At 37.9% G+C, this 19,842-nt stretch overlaps 1 protein-coding gene across 1 annotated transcript; it reads right to left on the bottom strand.

The window, feature by feature from the left end:
- Positions 1 to 1,874: 1,874 nt before the first annotated feature.
- LOC134804312 (protein obstructor-E-like) lies at positions 1,875 to 18,559 on the bottom strand. The gene is made up of 7 exons (XM_063777324.1): positions 18,441 to 18,559; positions 8,444 to 8,524; positions 4,768 to 4,881; positions 4,256 to 4,320; positions 3,605 to 3,743; positions 2,671 to 2,884; positions 1,875 to 1,989 (listed from the first exon to the last, which is right to left on the bottom strand). The coding sequence occupies exons 1-7, from the start codon at positions 18,484 to 18,486 to the stop codon at positions 1,932 to 1,934; spliced, it is 717 nt and encodes a 238-aa protein (XP_063633394.1). The 5' UTR covers positions 18,487 to 18,559; the 3' UTR covers positions 1,875 to 1,931.
- Positions 18,560 to 19,842: the final 1,283 nt, after the last annotated feature.

Below are 19,842 nucleotides of genomic sequence, written 5' to 3'. Positions count from 1 at the left end.
AGCTAGTTGCAGGCTGACGATTCGTTTTAAACGGACGACCTTGGGAGTCCGTTTAATTGAATCCGAAGCCAGCAAGTAGCCTTCCAGCCGAGTCATATATAGTGCTTTTCTCAAAAATGGTGCAAGAAATATAAATATCATAGAAATATTTAACAAAAGCAACGTTCTTACCTATATATTTTCACAGATAAAAGCCCTTGCCGCCTTTTTATTTTTTTAATAAAAAAATAGTAGTGTATTTTTCTGCCGAAAATACGCCAACCTATTTGAGACAGCTAAATAGTCGCGGTACTAATCATCTGTTTGGCTGTTTAATGGGCCTGTCCCTTCATTTGATATGGCCATTTCAAGTTTTAAAAAGTTTGGAACTCGACAAATAATGGAATTTGTATGCAACATTGCAGTCCCAAAATCGAGACTGCAATGTTTTTAACTTTTTAATTTTTGGCTGACCATAAACTACGCGCTTCGCGACCTATTTTTTACACGGCAACGTCGACTTTGCCGTCCATTTTTGAGAAAAGACTTATAAGTACCTATTTTATTTTTCTCTTGTTTCTACATCTGGCTTGAATTCTTGCTTGTTTTTAATCTCGTTTTAGTATCCTATGCTCTTTAACTCGTATGTTTTCTGATTCTTGGGATTGGTAAGGTGTAATTTTGTATTCTCTCCGCAACGAGTGATGGTTTTTGCTTATGACAATGACATCTTGAAACTCTTTACTCAGACTTAGTGCTCTATCCGGCTCGAAGGACCACTTTGTTTAAAAGTTGCTACGTTACCAATACCAAAGAGAATAGATAGTATAGAGGGGTCCTGTCATAGTAAATTTTGTAGTCACAGTAAATTTACTGCCATCTATCGACACACGACTAAATCTCAAAATGAAAACGTATAAAACACTCGAAAAAAAATATATACAATATGGATAAATGATTTTATTATTTTTATATCATTTTGACCCATGTTCATTCACTGATACCTATGTGTTAAAATTGTTAAGTATAAAACCAAAAAAAAAACAAAAAGAATAGATAGTATAGAGGGGTCCTGTCATTGTAAATTTTGTAGTCACTGTAAATTTACTGCCGTCTATCGACACACGACTAAAACTCAAAATGAAAACGTATAAAGTTATCAAAAAATGTATATATATATGGATAAATGATTTTATTATTTTTATATCATTTTGATCCATGTTCATTCACTGATATCTATGTGTTAAAATTGTTAAATATGAAACGGTGTCGTCACGCCATCTAGCCGAGGATAGGCTAAAGGCGTGTGCGGCATCTATTCGAGAATGACTTTTACTTGAATTCCGAGGCACGTTTTTTCCTTAGACTTTATTCGTCTTATACGAAGTTACATATGTCTTTGATAAAACGGTGTCGTCAACGCCATATAGCCGACCATATGCCAAAGGTGTGTGCGCCATCTATCCGAGAATGACTTTTTCTTGATTTCCGAGGCACGTTTTTTTCTTAGACTTTATTCATCTTTTGCCAATACCAATCATTTATTAACTTTACTTTTTGAGAGTTAAACCAGATTAAACTAAGATAGATACCTCCTTTTCTCTATTGCAACATATTTGACAGTTTTCTATATACATTCTATGATGAACTAACGTTACCTAGTTTGCGTTTGTAACAGCGCCATCTTTTAGGGAATTTGGACAACTAACTAAATAACTCCATCTCGGCTTTCACTAGCGTTATAAATGTCATTTAAAATTTGATATTATTCATTCAAATATAAAAATTTTGTAGATAATAACCACTCCATTTTCCTCTGTGTTCAGATTGCCACTAGATGTCCGTAACTACGCTAGATAATGTATGAATTTTTTTTAAATAAAAAAATACACAAATTATAAAATTAAATTTATTTAAAGTACAATTCTAAATCTAATAATAACTACGGCACTTTACGCTTTCTTGGGGACTTTGTTCTTGTCAAGCTGGGTTCCTTCGTAGAAGTTTTCGCTGGAAATAAAAAATATACACTTTAAAATGTACCGTTAATAAATGTATGTAAAATGTCCTAAACTCGCCTAACTGTGTCAAGATAATCTGAGATAGGCGAATGGGATGTGACGGGCCAATTTTAAGCAGACGTATATTTTCCGAGTCTGGCAGTCCACATTATGGGGTAACATATATTTAATTAGCCGAATGAGCCATCAGTGAACTACATATAATATTTTTCATATAGCTTGGGTACATCATACAATGTATATTGTATAACCATAAAACGCAAAATTGTATTGAGATACAGATGTCACCGTAACCAAAATATGTGAAAAATACTATAAGGCCAAATTGCACCATCCCTCTAACCCGGGGCACAGAATAAATAATAGTACTAGGTACAGAAGACTCACTCTCTAACAAAACGCGTCTGTTACGATCAGGACAGATATGGCCGTTAGGTGGCGACAGCGCCACGCGCGGTTTATGGCTAGCCACAAAAATTGGTGTGGAACGGATGTACTTTTAGCCATCTGTAGCAAAGCGACGAAATCGTGGAGTGAGCCACGCCTGCCCGGGGTTAAGTGGTTAAATCGATAACCAATGTCAAATTGTACTGGTAACCATGGTATATCCAAGTTTAACTGGTGCAAGTGGGCCTAAGAGTATTCGGCAAAGAAACTATTTGATACTCACCACCCTTGGACCTTCTCAGGCTCGTCGCACATGAACGTGTCCTCGTTGTAGACCTTGCCGAGCGGGCAGCTGCCCTTCTGCGGCTGGACGCCGTTCCGGCAGATGTAGAACTTCTGGCAGTCCTCGGGGTGGGGGAAGGTGGGGTGCGGGAGCGCGCGCCCGTTGGGGCCCATCACGTCGCCGTCGGGGCAGGTGAAGCCGTCGTCAAGGACGTCTGCGAACACGAACCAAATTTGTCTAAAGAACTGTTGGATGTGTGCAGTGCACGTCAATTTTTATACGATCACCAGTAGAGAGTAGGGATATTAAATTATCAGCATGCTTCCAGGGTGCCTATGAGGTGGATGAGGCCTTCTCATCATGCCCAATGAATCTTAGAATAATGAGAATTTTAAATTTAATTCCCTGTAGTAACTTAGTTATGCTTAAGGATGTATGGTCTAGAATACCGTACCCAAAGTGAGATGAGCACATTCATATATTTACGTGATATTTACGGACTTCGTCGAGTCATAGTTTTCCCTTAGTCGAAGATCGACGCAGACGGGTAAGGAAGCTCATTGAATGTCTTTGTCACTTGGCTGTCTATCAGTCTAGAATACGTACCCTTAGTGGGGTGGTCCCACTGGCGGTTGACGGACTCATTTCAGTCGCAGTTCGAGAACTCCTCGTCGAAGATCAGGCCGGGCGGGCACGGGTGCTCGTTGGGGACGCCGTCCGAACAGTACAGGAACTTGTCACTGAGTATGATCAGAGTCTAGAATACGTACCCTTAGTGGGGTGGTCGCACTGGCGGTTGACGGACTCCTTCCAGTCGCAGTTAGAGGACTCCTCGTCGAAGATCAGACCGGGCGGGCACGGGTGCTCGTTGGGGACGCCGTCCGAACAGTAGAGGAACTTGTCACTGAGTATGATCAGAGTCTAGAATACGTACCCTTAGTGGGGTGGTCGCACTGGCGGTTGACGGACTCCTTCCAGTCGCAGTTAGAGGACTCCTCGTCGAAGATCAGACCGGGCGGGCACGGGTGCTCGTTGGGGACGCCGTCCGAGCAGTAGACGAACTTGTCGCAAGCCTGGGGGAATTATACCTTTATCAGAATGAGTACTCAACATTCACAACTAAAGACGCATTTCTGGTCAACATTGTGATCAATCTTTAGGGTTATTTTAAGTGTATTTTAGTTTGGACGCGTTGGAGCGTTTTTAGACTTAGCGTAATACCTAGTATAAACTTATAAAACTTTCAGCTATAGTCGTACTAACCATGACAACAAATTGAAGCAATTACACATCATGATGTGCTTTTAATATCTCATAGGCTAATCAAATGAGTTAAAGAAAGCGTTTTGTGGAATTTATTTCCAGCAAGCTAGAAATTTTCTTCTTCAATTCTTCGAAAATAATCTTATCAATCGTAACCAAATCATAACAAATGTTTTTCAAACTCTAAAATGTATCACATAAGCTTGCATATGCTAAGATACTTAGCTCTTGCTATTCACTATAAGATGTCTCTAGTGCCGCGACAATTTGTATAAAACACATGTGTTTTCTTTAACCTTTTGATAGTTTTCTGGATAAATACCTGTGGGTCGGGATGTTTGAAGTAACCATTCTGGCGGGGGCAGTCCTTAGTAGGCTGGGGCTCCTCTGAAAAATTTAAAAGAATGACGTTAATAGATATATGAAATAATATGATGACTCTTAAGAAATAATGTTTTTGTGAAGATATGGATCCCCTTAGCTTCAACCCTGTGGTGTGGGCTATTGTTTCGTTTTACATGAGCGTAAGGCAGCATATACCTACTTACAGGCCGTTTTCAATACAACAGCGATATTTTTTTTTTGCTGAGTGTTATATCGCTCTTATTTCATGGACTGGACTGGAGTGGAGTGACGCGACGAGCGGCAAATCAATGTCGTTATACATTTGGCCTAACGCAATTTATGGATGGTCTTGATTTGCCGCTTGCCGCCTGCGTCCAGTCGGCTGCCTAAAACCCACTCTACTAATTTTTCCTACTCCCTACTAGATGTCGCCAGTAGTTGCGGTTAAGACGTCAAGTTTATACTTTGTGAATCTTTGCAAATACTTACGCAGATCTTTCCTGTCCCCGCAGTCCACGTTGGAGGGTATGTCGCATCGCTCCTTAATGGGGTTCTCGTCCAGGAACACCAGGCCATCGGGACACAGCTTCGCCTCCGACTTGCCTGTGTAAAGAAGTAAGTGAGAATGCGTTAACTTCAACTTCAACATTTATTCAGCAAATAGGCCACATGGGCACTTTTACACGTCAACATTGAAATAACATACAAGCAAAAAAAAAACAATACATCTACAATTTTAAAAAATACAACTAACTGCAACTACCAATACAAACTAACGTATTACAATTACTTAGAGATGTTTATGGTCTCTTGATGTCGAATTACATAAAAAAACTATAATAATAATATAAAAAAATACAGCTACAAAAACACAAAAAAATTATATACTATTTAAAGGTGTAAATGTCTCTAGGTGTCAGAACTATAAGATTATATAGTTTATCAAATTAGCCTTAGAAATGTATGTAGTCAAAACTCTTGGAGACCCTATATAATTATCCTGTATAATTAACACATTCATCAAAGAAAAGAAACATACGAGAGCAGAATGAGGCGTCTCACTGTAATTAAACTCAAAAATAAAGTTACTAAGAATAATAGCTCGTGTTAGCTTAAACAGACCAGTCTCCACAAACAGCACCCGTTCACGAGTATGACGCGTATCTCAGCCATCAGCCTCAGTTAGGAATAGGCCTTGTCTTAACTGAAGAGACTTGTTAACAGATCCGACCTCAACACTGTATGAATGGCGTCGAGCATAAACCAGCATATGGTTCGACTGACTTGTTAGCGAACATCTTGCGCAGAGCCCTTCCAATTACATTAAAATATATTAAAACATGGCTAGAGTCGGACCAAGAAAAGTCTGCAGCGGATTTGATAGCCCACGCAGTGCAAGTGTCATTTATACGTCATAATTTCATAGAAGTTTGACGTTTAAAATGACACGTGCACTGCGTGGGTTATCAAATCCGCTGCAGACTTTTCATGGACTGACTCTAATACGATGGCTAACATGGTTCCATTAGATTGCGGTTAGTTAGACTGTTATGGACGGGTCTCTCATTTCAGGGATTGGTACCGGTATTTTGCAAAGAAACTTCGAAATAACCATATATTTCCAATTATTTTACACTCCAAATGTAGGACTCAGTTGTCTTTTTAGGTACCTAATGACTTCGTATTATTAGATTGCCCAATTAGAATTTATAATTATACATAATTAACAAAAAACGATAAAATACCGGTTACGTTCCCATACAAAAAATACCGATGTCCAATCCCTGTCTCATTTATGTAATAGGTATATATGTCGGCGGCCGATCGTAAGATCAGGCAGATCGTAATGTTCCTGTGTAATGTTTTGACGATAGTCACATTAAACCAATAGATAGGCAAACTGCCCAGAAATAGGAGCCCCGCGTAGCGGGGCTCTGTCGACTCAGGGAACGAGTCAATGTTTTTAGGAGCCCCGCGTAGCGGGGCTCCGTCGACCCAGGGAACGAGTCAATGTTTTTCACGTTTCACGATATGCCTAGGAATTTCACGATATGCCTGATCTTACGATCGGCCGCCGACATATAAATGTGCATCCCTACTGGCATTAATAGGGGCACTTCTAAAAATACATAGACTGCAGCAGTAATGCAGGTGCAGACTGAATCCGAACGGTGCCTTAACAATGACAAGTCGTCTTATATATATGTCACAGGAAAAATCTTGTCAGCGGGTTCTAGCAACAACGCTTAGAAGGATAAGCGACATCTAGTGAGCTATTGTAAGACTATTACCTAATTTTGTCATTTATTTTTAAATTTTTAGTAAATATATGTTTAAATACAAATAATACTTTAACAAAAGTATGTAAACAAAATGGGTTGATAAGTCTAATTATTATGTACAAGACTGTAATTTAATTTATATAAAAAAATATTAAATGAGGTTTCAATTACCAATTGTATACTTATGTGTAATTTATTTTGATATAAGTAAAATAAATTTTATACTCATTATTTTAGTATAGTTATGTTACTGGTCATTATTTAGATACTATTAAACTTTATTGCATTTGAATTCTCTTTTTAGGGTTCCGTACCCAAAGGGTAAAAACAGGAGCCTATTACTAAGACTCCGCTGTCCGTCTGTGCGTCTGTCCGTCTGTCTGTTCGTCCATCTGTCTGTCTCTCACCAGGATCTGTACCTCATGAACCGTGATAGCTAGGCAGTTGAAATTTTCACTGATTACCTATGTATTTCTGTTGCCACTGCACCAACAAATACCTACTAAAAACACAATATAATAAATATTACGTGGGGCTCCCATACAACAAACGTGAATTTTTTTCATTTTTTGCTTAATGGTACGGAATCCTTCGTGCGTGAGTCCGACTCGCACTTGGTCGTTTTTTTATTTACAATTCAATTATCTCATAAACACCCAACGTTATAAAAAGCATAGTTACGCACAAAAAAATTGCGTAAACGAATTATAATATCAATTTCAAATAATTCCAATGCCAAGTGCAATTCGTTATGCTCAATAAACCGCTTGTAAAAACTTCCTCAGCCATTTTCGTAGCAACAGTTTCTACATACAAGTAAGTGACATAGAGCTATTTGGCTACGTAAACGTTGTAATAACGTTATTTCGTACATTTCAACTGTTAACGTTCATTAATTTCATTATACGCGTGATCCTCGATCACGCATACTTTGTAACTAACCTCGAGTTCATAGACACACTGGTTAATGAGTCAAACGGTCGTGTAGTCGGAAAGTGATTGCGTTGCACTGTGTAGAAACTAAGTTTTCACACTCTATTTGCGGTAGTAAGCACATAGCTAAATGGCGAGACCGCAAGTTTTGACACTACGAACGTTGAATATTTTTACATGCTATAAAGGACATGGCGAACAGCTAATGGAAAAACCAGTGTGGATAAACTTCGCACGAGATGAACTAATGATCTGAGGCCCTTCCGTGAGTAACTAAAAAAGAAAATTCGTGATTACTATGTGCGTCTCTATCGCTCGAATATGCAAGTGCGATCGAGAGGCAAATGATGAAATTTCGATTATCGTTCATCGCGGTACGGCCTCTGAATAGAGTGTTCATCTCTTGTCTAAGTTATCTACTATCACACGATGTCAAAAAGTAAGGTGCTCATGCTATATCTTGTCGCTATCGACGTTATAAGTGCACCCATAATATTATGTTTGGTGGGATTATGATTCTGCAGAAAAAGAGTGCTACATAACTATGAATTATAGATATTATTGAAGAAATTTTTTTTAGCAATAGCTGGTTATTGAATAGTGATGAAGATGATGATAAATACCGTGTTCGAAGACGAAGAATCGAGTAAAACATTTCAAAATAAACTTGTTCGTATATTACCTAAGTATTGTAGAGATACACAAAATCCAGTCTTTATTTTTGTGGGGTTGTGTCCATTATTACGTCTATAAGAATACTTAGGTGGGTACTCTGTGGAGGGGCTAAAAGATAAACCACTAACAAGGGGTCCTTTTAAAAGGCTTTACAGAGGTAGGAGGTTAAAATGTACACGGTACTTCCGAGGTCGACTGTACATTGGAATTAACTATTAATAACGTCAAGTACTTTCACATACCAACAAGTTAACCTTTTCAATCAAGTTACTGACCTTTACTGCACTTGTAATAGAGGTCACATTGGTACGGGTCGGGGTAGAAGCCGCTCTTCTCGGGACATTTGAATTCTTGCGCTGAAATAAAAGAAATAAATATATTTTAGGTTTATTTAGAGGACAAATCTTCAATATTAAGAAAAAAAAAATTGTACCCATAATTATTTTTGTAATATTCAAAACGATTATTTTATGTTGTGCAATGTAGAGATTCTCTACATTTATTTAGAGATGCCGCACCGTGCCTAATTTAGTCTCCCAGCAGTGTCGTAACCGAGTTTCCACTTCTAGCGAATAAACGTGCCTAAAATAATTTAGGAAAATACCCGAGACCAGTAAAAAATGAAGACGGTAACCATACAATGACACGATTCTAGCCTTTAGGCAAAAAACCTAGAAGGCTAGGCGTGGATGTGCGATGTGTGGGGTGACATAAGATGATCTGGCACTGGCAAGGCGCCATTCATTTATTACGTAACAGCATTTTTACCTTCAATTATTTTATTCTTTCGCGCCTTTTTCTACTGACAAAGTTGTTTGACATACAATATTAAACATAAGGAAAATAAATATTTAAAATAATGATGAGCCTTCTTTGGCAAGGTACATTACAATACAAGTCTATTGTAGCTTGTCGCAGATAATTACCATAGGTATATTGTGAAACCTGTAGTCTGTACGTGGATTCATTGCCAGTATTGCCATGTAACGTATTTTTGAATGCTAACGGAATCACAAATGAGATACAAACTTCGTAAACGTATCTATCGTCGACAACTTAACGTACTTAAACTGGGACATTATAACTTGTAAATTTAATTAGTTTTACTCCACTTATCTATTCAAACGATGAAAATGAAACGTTAAACTTAAGCAGCCCTATGACTCTTGTTAATGTTAAAATGTTGCAAGTTTTTAAATAGTTATTTTACAGAACTTGAGGACCAATTATTATGAAAGTTTCATAATTAGTGCAACGTCATTATAGGGGTGTTTACAATTCCAATATTATATTCAGTTAAATAATTACTCTAGACCAGTGGCTTTCTTTATGAAAGCTATAATTAGTTTTCAAATAAGAGATTGATATAAGTTTAATCGAGGAAGGAATTAAAAAAAAAACAATCCAAAAACTGGTGTTATTAGGAGGAATGGAGCTGAGCCCGTTTTCTTATTTGGGAATAAGTATATATTTAAGTTGAGTTGGCATACCGACCGCGGATTACTGAGATAAATCTGCGATCTCTTAAAAAAAATTAGGACGACCACATAGACATTAACTCGACGCGTTTTACACAGACGAAGTTACCGCATGGTAATATAATATTGAGAACAAGGGTGCAGCTACCGATGTGACTCATATTTTGTTACTCAACAATGATTTAGACATTGCGAAAACGAGATAAACTTGCTGTGTTTATATTCCGGGGGGTCTAGCCAAGATGACAATCGTTCGCAGAGAAACGAAACGAAACGCTGTCTCTATGGCACTAATATGGAAGAGTGATGGAGAATAAAGTGGTATCCAGACGGGCCTGATCAAATCGGTCGATTTGATCAGGAAAATTAATTGGCGCCAATCTCATCTAGCGTCCACACGTACACAATTTAATCACCAATTTTAGAACCATAAACAAACGCACGTACAGATCCTAGCATTCCATAGATACTAGCTTCGAAAATTGGCATTTTTGTGGCCGCACATCCTGATGTGATCGGGCAATCGAATCAGCGAGCCAAATTGCCGTTTGCGTCCGCACCTCCCGAATCGATCGGGCAATTTAATCAGATTGGCGAAAAAGTGGCTAATCTGGATACGCCTAAAAGCGTCGTTTTCTGCAAATTATTGCCATCTTTCTTGGTGCCCACAGATAACGTTGTGCAGGTTTGGTACCTAATTGGTTCTATTAAAGTTGTCCAATAGTTAATTTCTATGAATATAGTGGGGTCGCTTTGTTTGACATAATTATCGAAAGTCATAATGTAATTAATGAAAAGTTACGCGTTTCTGAGAAAAACCAAATTATGACTAACGAACATGCGGACAAACAATACATTATGACTTAACACTTTATGGGAAACAATAGAGACCCTAGTATAGTGCCTAGAGTTATTTTTATTTAATTATTCTGATTTGTAACGAGGTATTAGAATGACGTATGTACAGTCAAAGAATTTAATGTCCTACCCATTTTAGGTATACTTTGTCACAGAGACATTTTGTAAGAGGTCTCTAGCGACTTTCATATCGATTGTCACTGTGACAAGGTAGAAAATGGATCGGAAATTAAATTCTATGACTTTGCTGCATGCAACCACCATGTGAGTGGAGCACAATATGCAATATTGCCTCAAGCGTTTTGTACTCAGACTATACTTTCGATAGTCCATATAAGGAATTTTGAGTTTGGCAAAATGTCCTTCTGGCACGCTATGGCACCATACCTCGTCAATTCGTGGCCGATATCCGTGACAACACTCAACAGTTAAATTGGCCTTGCGACACTGGCAGTTAAGAAATTACTGAAGCGTTTACTGTGGTTTACACAGTACCTACAACGCCTTTGTATGGTGCTCGCTTGCAAGCCGTGTGGTAACCCAGTAATGTACGCCAAGTAGGGAGGAAACGGGCGTAGGGACGAGACTCAAATTTAAACTGCACGTCAAAATACAGGTGTTATATTGTAAGTATTCAATAGTACTTTAATTAAAGGATGACTCACGTTAGACCGGGCCGTGTGCGGGCCGGAGCTTCCGGCGCATCGTTTTCTATGGAAAGCATCACGTGATCACCTGTCATGTCATAGAAAAGTAAGCCCCCGAAGCTCCGGCCCGGACACGGCCCGGTCTAACGTAAGTCATCCTTAACGCCTACAAGTAAAGAGACATGTACAAAGTAAATGAAGCTACGGTTGATTTAATTAAATTAAAAAAGAAGATATTAAAAAATAGTTAAGAAGTTCCATATTTTATGGGGGCCAGGGCTTTTTGTGATTTCAGAGTTGCTGGTATACTAAACGTTAATCATAGAAATGACTATAGAGGCGACTCTAATACACGAGTATTACATAATAACTCGTTTTTATCACCTAAAAATATCATGTAACAAAAACTTAACTAGGTACATATATATACCTAAATGAAGTTACCTTTAAAAAAAATAAAAATACGTTCCCAAAAACCATTTTAGGTGAGCTGCAATTTAATTAATTAATTGTTAGAATGAAAATTGCTGAAACAGTAATCAAACGAAAGGACACCGCTATACATATGTAGACATCGCATCAACAGAACTCGTGTCATAGCAATCGTGCGACACTAAAGTCGTGACAGAAACAAGAGACAATCGAACAAATCGAAAAAACGCCCATCACTAGGATGTGAGCGTGAGTGAAAGGAGGACGACTCGATTACTAATCGGCTCATCGGTTAATGCTCGATTGCTCGACTAAAGGTTGAGTAGTCCTTTGACCTTATACGTGTCGCACAGACTACACAGACACCGCATTATGAAGCATTTACAAAGAGCACGGGGTCACCACACATAGGTATGATCAATTTTACTTGTGCTACGAATCCAGCAGCACAATAGAGTTGTATTCTCCGCTATTTTATAGTGTAATAACCCAAGAACACCCCTAAAGCTTAATAATCGTAAATATTTATAAAAAGTCGAGTAGTAATCCTAATTGTAAGCGCAACTGAAATAAGCAGTCGCTCTGCCATACTAAATTTTTACGGGAGAGCATACGTGTGGCGGCCTCGATTGACTTATGTGCTCCGTCTAGTAGTTCAGCGGGCTCAGCACGGTTCCATTTTTATCGACTATCACTATGCGCGTCCCTTTCGCACTTACATACTTGTTAGAACGTGACAGGCATGGTGACAAGGGATAAAAACGCGACCGTGCTAAGCCGCCAGGTAGTCTGTGACGTGTCGTTTTGTTGTTTAGAGTTGCGAGTGACTGATAAATAGAGTTTACAGTACATTTGATTATTTAGATAACCTTCCAGTTAAAGCAAACTTGCCATCACACATCGAATCAAAGACGCATCGTTGTTCAAAATTAAATGATAAAATGAATAATAGAAAATAACAGGATCAGATTTTCTCTTGTCAACAACTTAACAAGTGATGCCAGAAGTCCTTACCTTGCTTTGTTGAGTTTGTCGAGCAAAATTGGCAATATTAAAGAGAATTCATAATTCATAATATTATCTTCGATGTACCGCGTACCACCTCCTTAAATTCAATTAAAAAAACAACGGGTTGCACTCCGGGAGTGCCGGCAGAAGTGAAAACGCAATGACATTGTAACAGTTTTTTGATCAGGTCACGTGTCCGTCTTACGTCTTACGAATCTTACGGTCACGTGATCTGTCGCGAGTTTAACATTTTTTCCCCATCACAAAAAGTGCACAGCGCCGCTAAAGAAGTTTTCACTTCAAAAATTGCTGTAAGAAAGCGGCGCTCCAATACCTATCACCTTTGTTATATACCTATGTATTATTGCCTTTCTTATATAACCAGTTGTAGGTAATTATTATTACCTATCGTTTCACCTTTAAGGATGACTCACGTTAGACCGGGCCGGGACCGGGCCGGAGCTTCCGGCGCTTCATTTTCTTTGGAAAGCACCACGTGATCATAGTAAATGACATGTCGAACGCCCCGGCCCGGCCCGGGAACGGCCCGGTCTAGCGTGAGTAATCCTTTATATTGGATTTCATGAATGGCTACTCTCCATACGGGTCTAGTATCCCCGACTCCTACAGTTTTTACAAGATTTATCTAAATAACACAGTTTAATGTATTTATAGATGACCTTTAAGATTACCGCATACTATGATGGGTACACGCGATTGTATATTACAGATTAGAAAGCGTTTCCGAATGATGAGGTTAAGTAACTCCAATTACCAATGTAGGAAGGAAGTGGTACCCGTATAGGGCTAGTATACATTGTAGTCTCTAGTCAGGAAAGGAGTCCTGTTATACAAATAATATGAACGTATACACTGAAATAAACTTGTCATTTATTTATACGCAAAAAATATTACATTAGTTCCAGTGCCTTCGGCCTTGAATATTTTTAGTTTGGGCAAAGACATATGTAACTTCGTATAAGATGAATAAAGTCTAAGGAAAAAACGTGCCTCGGAAATCAAGAAAAAGTCATTCTCGGATAGATGGCGCACACACCTTTGGCCTATGGTTGGCTAGATGGCGTTGACGACACCGTTTCATATTTAACAATTTTAACACATAGGTTTCAGTGAATGAAGATGGGTTAAAATTATATAAAAATAATAAAAACATTTATCCATATATATAATTTTTTTCGATAGTTTTATACGTTTTCATTTTGAGTTTTAGTCGTACGTCGATAGATGGCAGTAAATTTACTGTCACTACAAAATTTACTATGACAGGACCCCTCTATACTATCTATTCTCTTTGGTTTGGGTAAGGTAAGGTGGGTAAGACTTGATAGTCTTACCGGTCCGGGCTAGTCCGGGGCAAGACAAACACTTGTACGGAATCCTCATACTGTTTGTCTTGCCCTGCTGAAAAATAAACTATATTCGTCTTACCCTACCTAGGGTTGCCAGATGGTCGGGATTTGGCGGGATTCTCCCGATATTTAGCACGTGTTCCCGATTCCCGACAAAGTGAAAACTGTCCCGAAAAACAGCTTCACGTTATAAAACAATAATTTCAAGTTCCGAACTGTCGTCGAGCGCGTCAGCGAGCGCGGCGAGAGACTGCGGTGAGGGGTGATGAGGGTCACGTAGTGCCAATAATGTAAAATATCGTTATTTTTAATACAATTACTTTACTTTGAATGTTTATTTTTTCCCGACTTAAATCCCAAAATCCCGAAAAATTGATATTTTTTCCCGATAATAGCGCCTTTCGATCTGGCAACCCTAACCCCACCTTACCCTTACATCTCATATGGTACCTAGTGATTCTACTTTCAAATAACTTATATCAAAATATTTAGTTACATAAATAATAAAAATTAATAGAATTTTACTTTATTAGCCTCAATTAGTTAATTAATCTTTCTTAATAATTAACTAATCAGTCAGAATTAATCAGTCCAGTCTTATTAGCTTATTGAGGGTCGTAGCGCGCTTATGAATAACTCAAATATTCTATTGATTTGTCCCATCATTAAAAGATAATAACTCGGGACAGTGGCAGTTTAATTAAAGAGTATCGGCGCGATTAGGGAAATGAATTAGAGATTAACTAGACACGATATAGTAAAGGTGGCGGCTGGCGCTTACGCTATTATTAACGCCGCTCCAATATTATTGCGGCGCTATGCGACGTAAGTGCCAGCCGCCACATGGTACCTTTTGCCGTGACCCGTCACATATCTTTACTATTTCATATCTAGTGAATCTCTAATTCATTTTCCGAATCGCGGCATATATCTGAACGAAGTCACGTGCGAAAGCAGAGAGGTCAGCGTCAGCGTTATCCGTACAACATCCGCGTACCTACAGACTACAATTTTATTATTCTATGGTCAAGGGGCTATTCATAAATTACGTCATTTCAAATTAGGGGGGGGGAGGTCTGGACATCGGATGACGGTAGCATGAAGTAGGAGGAAATGGGGTCATTTGAAGCATGATTTTTGGATGATTATAGGGGGGGGGGTCCAAAATCGATGACGTAATTTATGGACAGCCCCCAAGTCCTAAATTTATTTTATTTTATTTACATTTGTGATTCCATAATATACTACTATGTTAGATCCTACTTCAATATCTGACCCAAGTTCATGAGGGACTGCCATTAATAATTAAACACTGAACCTTACAGTTCTCTGTGTGTTTACAAGTATTTGTAAATAGTATTTCTTTGTAACCACACTGAACATTACTCTTAGACCTTTTTTCTTTTATTTTAATAATAATTAAAGCTCAAAAAGTAAAGGGGAACCATTTTAACTGCTAAGTATTTCTAACATGGTAACCAAACATTGCGGTAACGCTCTTTGTCGCTCTGGTTTTATAGAGCACGCTATAGTATTTATCTGTAATGACTCCGGTAATGACATTTTATTACGAACATTAAAGCTCACCTCGGACAATTAAAGTCAGTTGGCATTGCTAAAACTAAAACCAGACGGAGAATGCCGCTTCATTTATATTCAAGGTGATTAAGTATTCCCAAACTAGCCCCCGCGAAGGTAGGTAACCAGGCCCGGCCCTGTTTATTCAGGGTGAAACATGAGTCGTGAATGGAAAAAACCCAATTAAGGGTGGCCGGAGCTTCCGGCGCTTCGTTTTATATGGAAGCATCACGTGATCAAGGTCATATGTCATAGAAAAGTAAGCTCCGGAAACTCCGGCCCGGACACGGCCCGGTCTAACGTGAGTCATCCTTTACAGTTTACATTAACAACAACGATGTATCTACCCATCACCAAAAAAAGGTTTAAAGGTTTCAGGTTCGTGGCCATAAGGAGGTAAATTACACCTCAAAAGCACCGGAGGTAGTGAATCGCTAAACGAACGCATTTTACAAATACAAATTATTTATTGTTTGAGTGGCTATAAATGGTGGTAGGTTAGTATTTGGTTACATCACAATCAGCCAGAATTTGGCGTACAATATTAACTCACATTTTTCACGGGTCTAACGCGAATTTTATTCAATTACCTTGATTTACCGACGTTTCGACACAGGTTTCACTGGTCGTGGTCGCGGCTGACTGATGTCCCAGCAAAATGTCAAAACAGAGATTCGTAGAACTACCCGACGAAAAGTGAAATTTGAGTTAATATGTGTTCAAAACGCGAAAGTTTAAAATATTATATTGACGTACAATACTCTGAAACTCAATATGCATGTCATTGAAACCAATTAAAGTGACCTGTAATGCCTTATTACCAATAAATGATGTCTATGTCTATGTCTATGAATAATTTGGGATCTAGCCTAATATATACATATTGGGCTAGGTCACCCACATTATGTTTTTTTTTTTTTTTTAGGTATTAGTTTTAGTTTTGTAGGTAGTTTTAATTTTAGGTTAATTTTTATGGTTTTATTAAATGATATCAGGTGATTGTCAAACAGGTAAACGAAACGCAGCGAGCGTTTTATTTCGTCATGTTTGTTTGGCAAATTTTTGTAATCATTGCCAAAATATAATTATTATTATAATTTCTGAATAATTTTATTCATATTCAAAATGTTATTAAATAATGTTGCTTTTACTACCAGTTGACTAGGGTAAACGTCCCATTTCTATTTTTAAATATTTATCTATTCTTCTAACAATTCAAACCTTACTAGAGTCGCACCAAGAAAAGTCTGCAGCGGATTTGATAGCCCACGCAGTGCAAGTGTCATTTATACGTCATAATTTCATAGAAGTTTGACGTTTAAAATAACACGTGCATTGCGTGGGCTATCAAATCCGCTGCAGACTTTTCATGGATTGACTCTACCTGTATTTGGAATTACATATATACCTACACTAAATTGAAGAAGTTAAATAGCGCGGTATTTTGCGCGGGGCAATTACCATACATATATGTACATGCACGTGCATTATATATTACTACAATAGCACTGACATACATACTCATATGTGGATCGAACGGTCACGGATAAACAGGTATACTTACCGGCTGTTACTTGTACTCTACTAATAAATCTAACATTTCCTGTCGTAGGTTGTAAATAAATATTAGTTATACCTAACACTTCCTGTCGTAAGTCGTGAATAAATATTGGCTACCTACTTCGGATTTCTTTACGCATTTAACTAACAATTGTTGTTGTATAACTCAAGCAATTTGTTGTAATTAGTGAATATGAAATATAAGCTTGTGCAATTAAGTTTTGCCATTACTAATAAACTCCTATAAACGGTTTACAACTCTCTCTCTCACACTCTTCAAAATACATAGGTATTTAATAAAGCAATTTGATTTGTCCCCTTAAGTGATATCTTTTTAGAACAGACATCGTAAAATTATTCTGTATGTATGACTTTAAACTTCATGCATTTTCAAATGACCTTTACTACAAAATTCTTCCTCTGAAGCGATACCTATAATGATGTTTACAAAGGACCTAAAATCTCATTAAAAGCGAAAAGGCGAATAAGTGCAATCATGTCATATTAATAACGAAGATTTATGTAAGTATAAATTGTCATCAGGTTAAGCCACCCATTTCAATATCGTACTATTTAAAGAAAGTTCAGTCTCCCACAGAAAATCGCGACATACAGTAAAGTAAAAATAAAAACTTTTTACCTTTATCAACACCAAATAACCGGCATGCTCAATAAAATTAGCTTTTTTACCTTTTATTGTGTAAAAAATGTGGTGGCGCTACTGCGCTAAATTCCCTTTCAGCGTTAACCTTTTTTTATATAAACTCGGAACATTACGCAACGAGCGCTACGCTTTAGTCGAAAAATTATTCATTTATAATCGGTTTCAATTGAAATTACGAGTAATAACACCGCTTATATGAACATATCGCCGCACCACACTCAAGAATAATTGAATAAGAAATTTCGATATCATCATACTATTTAAGAGGACCATCCGGATCAATCTGGTCCACCAAACGGGGTTGTAAATTTCTATTTGATAATTACCTGGTACCTAGGTAATTTAAATATCCAGTGTCACCTATTACCCGGTATCCAAGCTCAGATTCTCACTCCTCCAAATTCAAAAGCGTCAGTACGACAAAATTTATCAACATGTTTACAAAAATGAAACAGATTGATATTAATAACAAAACACACTGGTTAATTACATTTACGGCTTTCATAATAGGGAGGTAAAAGCAAAGAAAAAACGTTTCTCGCCTAACTTCTATCATAACTAAATCACAGAAAAAGATATTGCTAATTATAAAATTCGCATTGCTTTGCTTTTCATAAAATCAATTCGGAAGTATTAAAGTAAATAAATAGCACAGTTTTAATGAAAAATGAACTTACCATATACGCACGCCAAACTGGCCACTATGAATAATAAACTCTTCATTGTGACAGAAAATTTAAAAATGTTATTTTTTTTTATTGTAGTGCACGTGTGGCTCTTGTCAGAGGTCGCGGTGCATTGCCAGCGCCTGCGCCGGCTTCGACAGCTGCCTTCGCCTACGCCGCATTCCAAAAATAAAGCTACAATACATGTTAACGTAAATTCACTTGTTTCACTTTTACCGTAAATGTGTAATAGCCTTTATGTTAACGACAGTATTAAGGAACTGGAGTCTTAATGGATATTATGAAACGTAAATAGTTTCTAATAGAAATTAGCCTTAAAACTGGATGTAATTCTATATAAATAATTATTGATCCTGCCTAGTAATTACGCCGCAAACGTTTTCGTCACGAATACATTAATTATTTGATTAACTTAATTGCATATTATGTATAAGAATAAAGTGCAAAATGGCAGAGTTAATGCCTAGTTCTCTACCACTTCTACCAGTCAACCCGGCCATATATTCAGTGACATAATTTCATAAATACAGGGTGTTTGGTACATCGTTAGAAAAAAAATGGCCATGTTTTTTTTTACTACTGCGCAAGTAAAAATATGAAATTTACGAAAAACTGGCATAGAGCTGAAAAAAAAGTGCGCTAAATTAAAAATTTCTAGGCCTGGGAAGATAGCAATTGACTCAACCTATCTGCCGTTTTAATTTGGCAAACGATATACCAAACACCCTGTATACTATACTTACCTAAATAGATTTACATATACATAACTTCATGTACCCAGTGCAAAAAATACTAAACCTACTTTCTTTTTTAGGGTTCCGTAGCCAAAATGTGAAAAACGGAACCCTTATATGTAGTTTCATTATATCCGACGTTCTCCGACAAATATTTGTGATACACACAAAAACCAAGATTCAAACCCAGGACCTCCTGCTTTGGAGTCAGGGTCACTACCCACTAGGCTCTATGAGGGTGACAAACTAATGACAACTAAGGGTTGTATTTCCTACCTCACAATCCACAACGCACAGGCAACGAGTAACAATCCTTTGGAAAACTCACACAATTCAATGTTTCCCACTGATTTTCCAATAGCTGTTACGATTTTTAAGTATGATCGCAGTTTTCTGGATCGCATTAGCTATGTCATTTGGCAATCCGTAATAAGACCAGGGTGCCTTGCCAAGGTGACAATCGCTTGCGCTACGATAACGAAACGCTTTGTGTCTCTCTTTTACTCATATTAGTGCGACAGTGACAGTTGCGTTTCGTTCGCTACGGAGAGTAAACGATTGGCATGATGGCTACGCACCCTGTGGCCTTGTACGCAAGCGAATAGCACGGCGCTGAAAGTCGACCAGTTGCATGCAGCCGTGATGTGTGATGTCAATAA

Source organism: Cydia splendana, chromosome Z (assembly GCF_910591565.1).
Source record: "Cydia splendana chromosome Z, ilCydSple1.2, whole genome shotgun sequence".
Classification (NCBI taxonomy): Eukaryota; Metazoa; Arthropoda; class Insecta; order Lepidoptera; family Tortricidae; genus Cydia; species Cydia splendana.
Note: the sequence above shows the minus strand (reverse complement) of the source record. Positions and strands in the feature narration are given on the sequence as shown.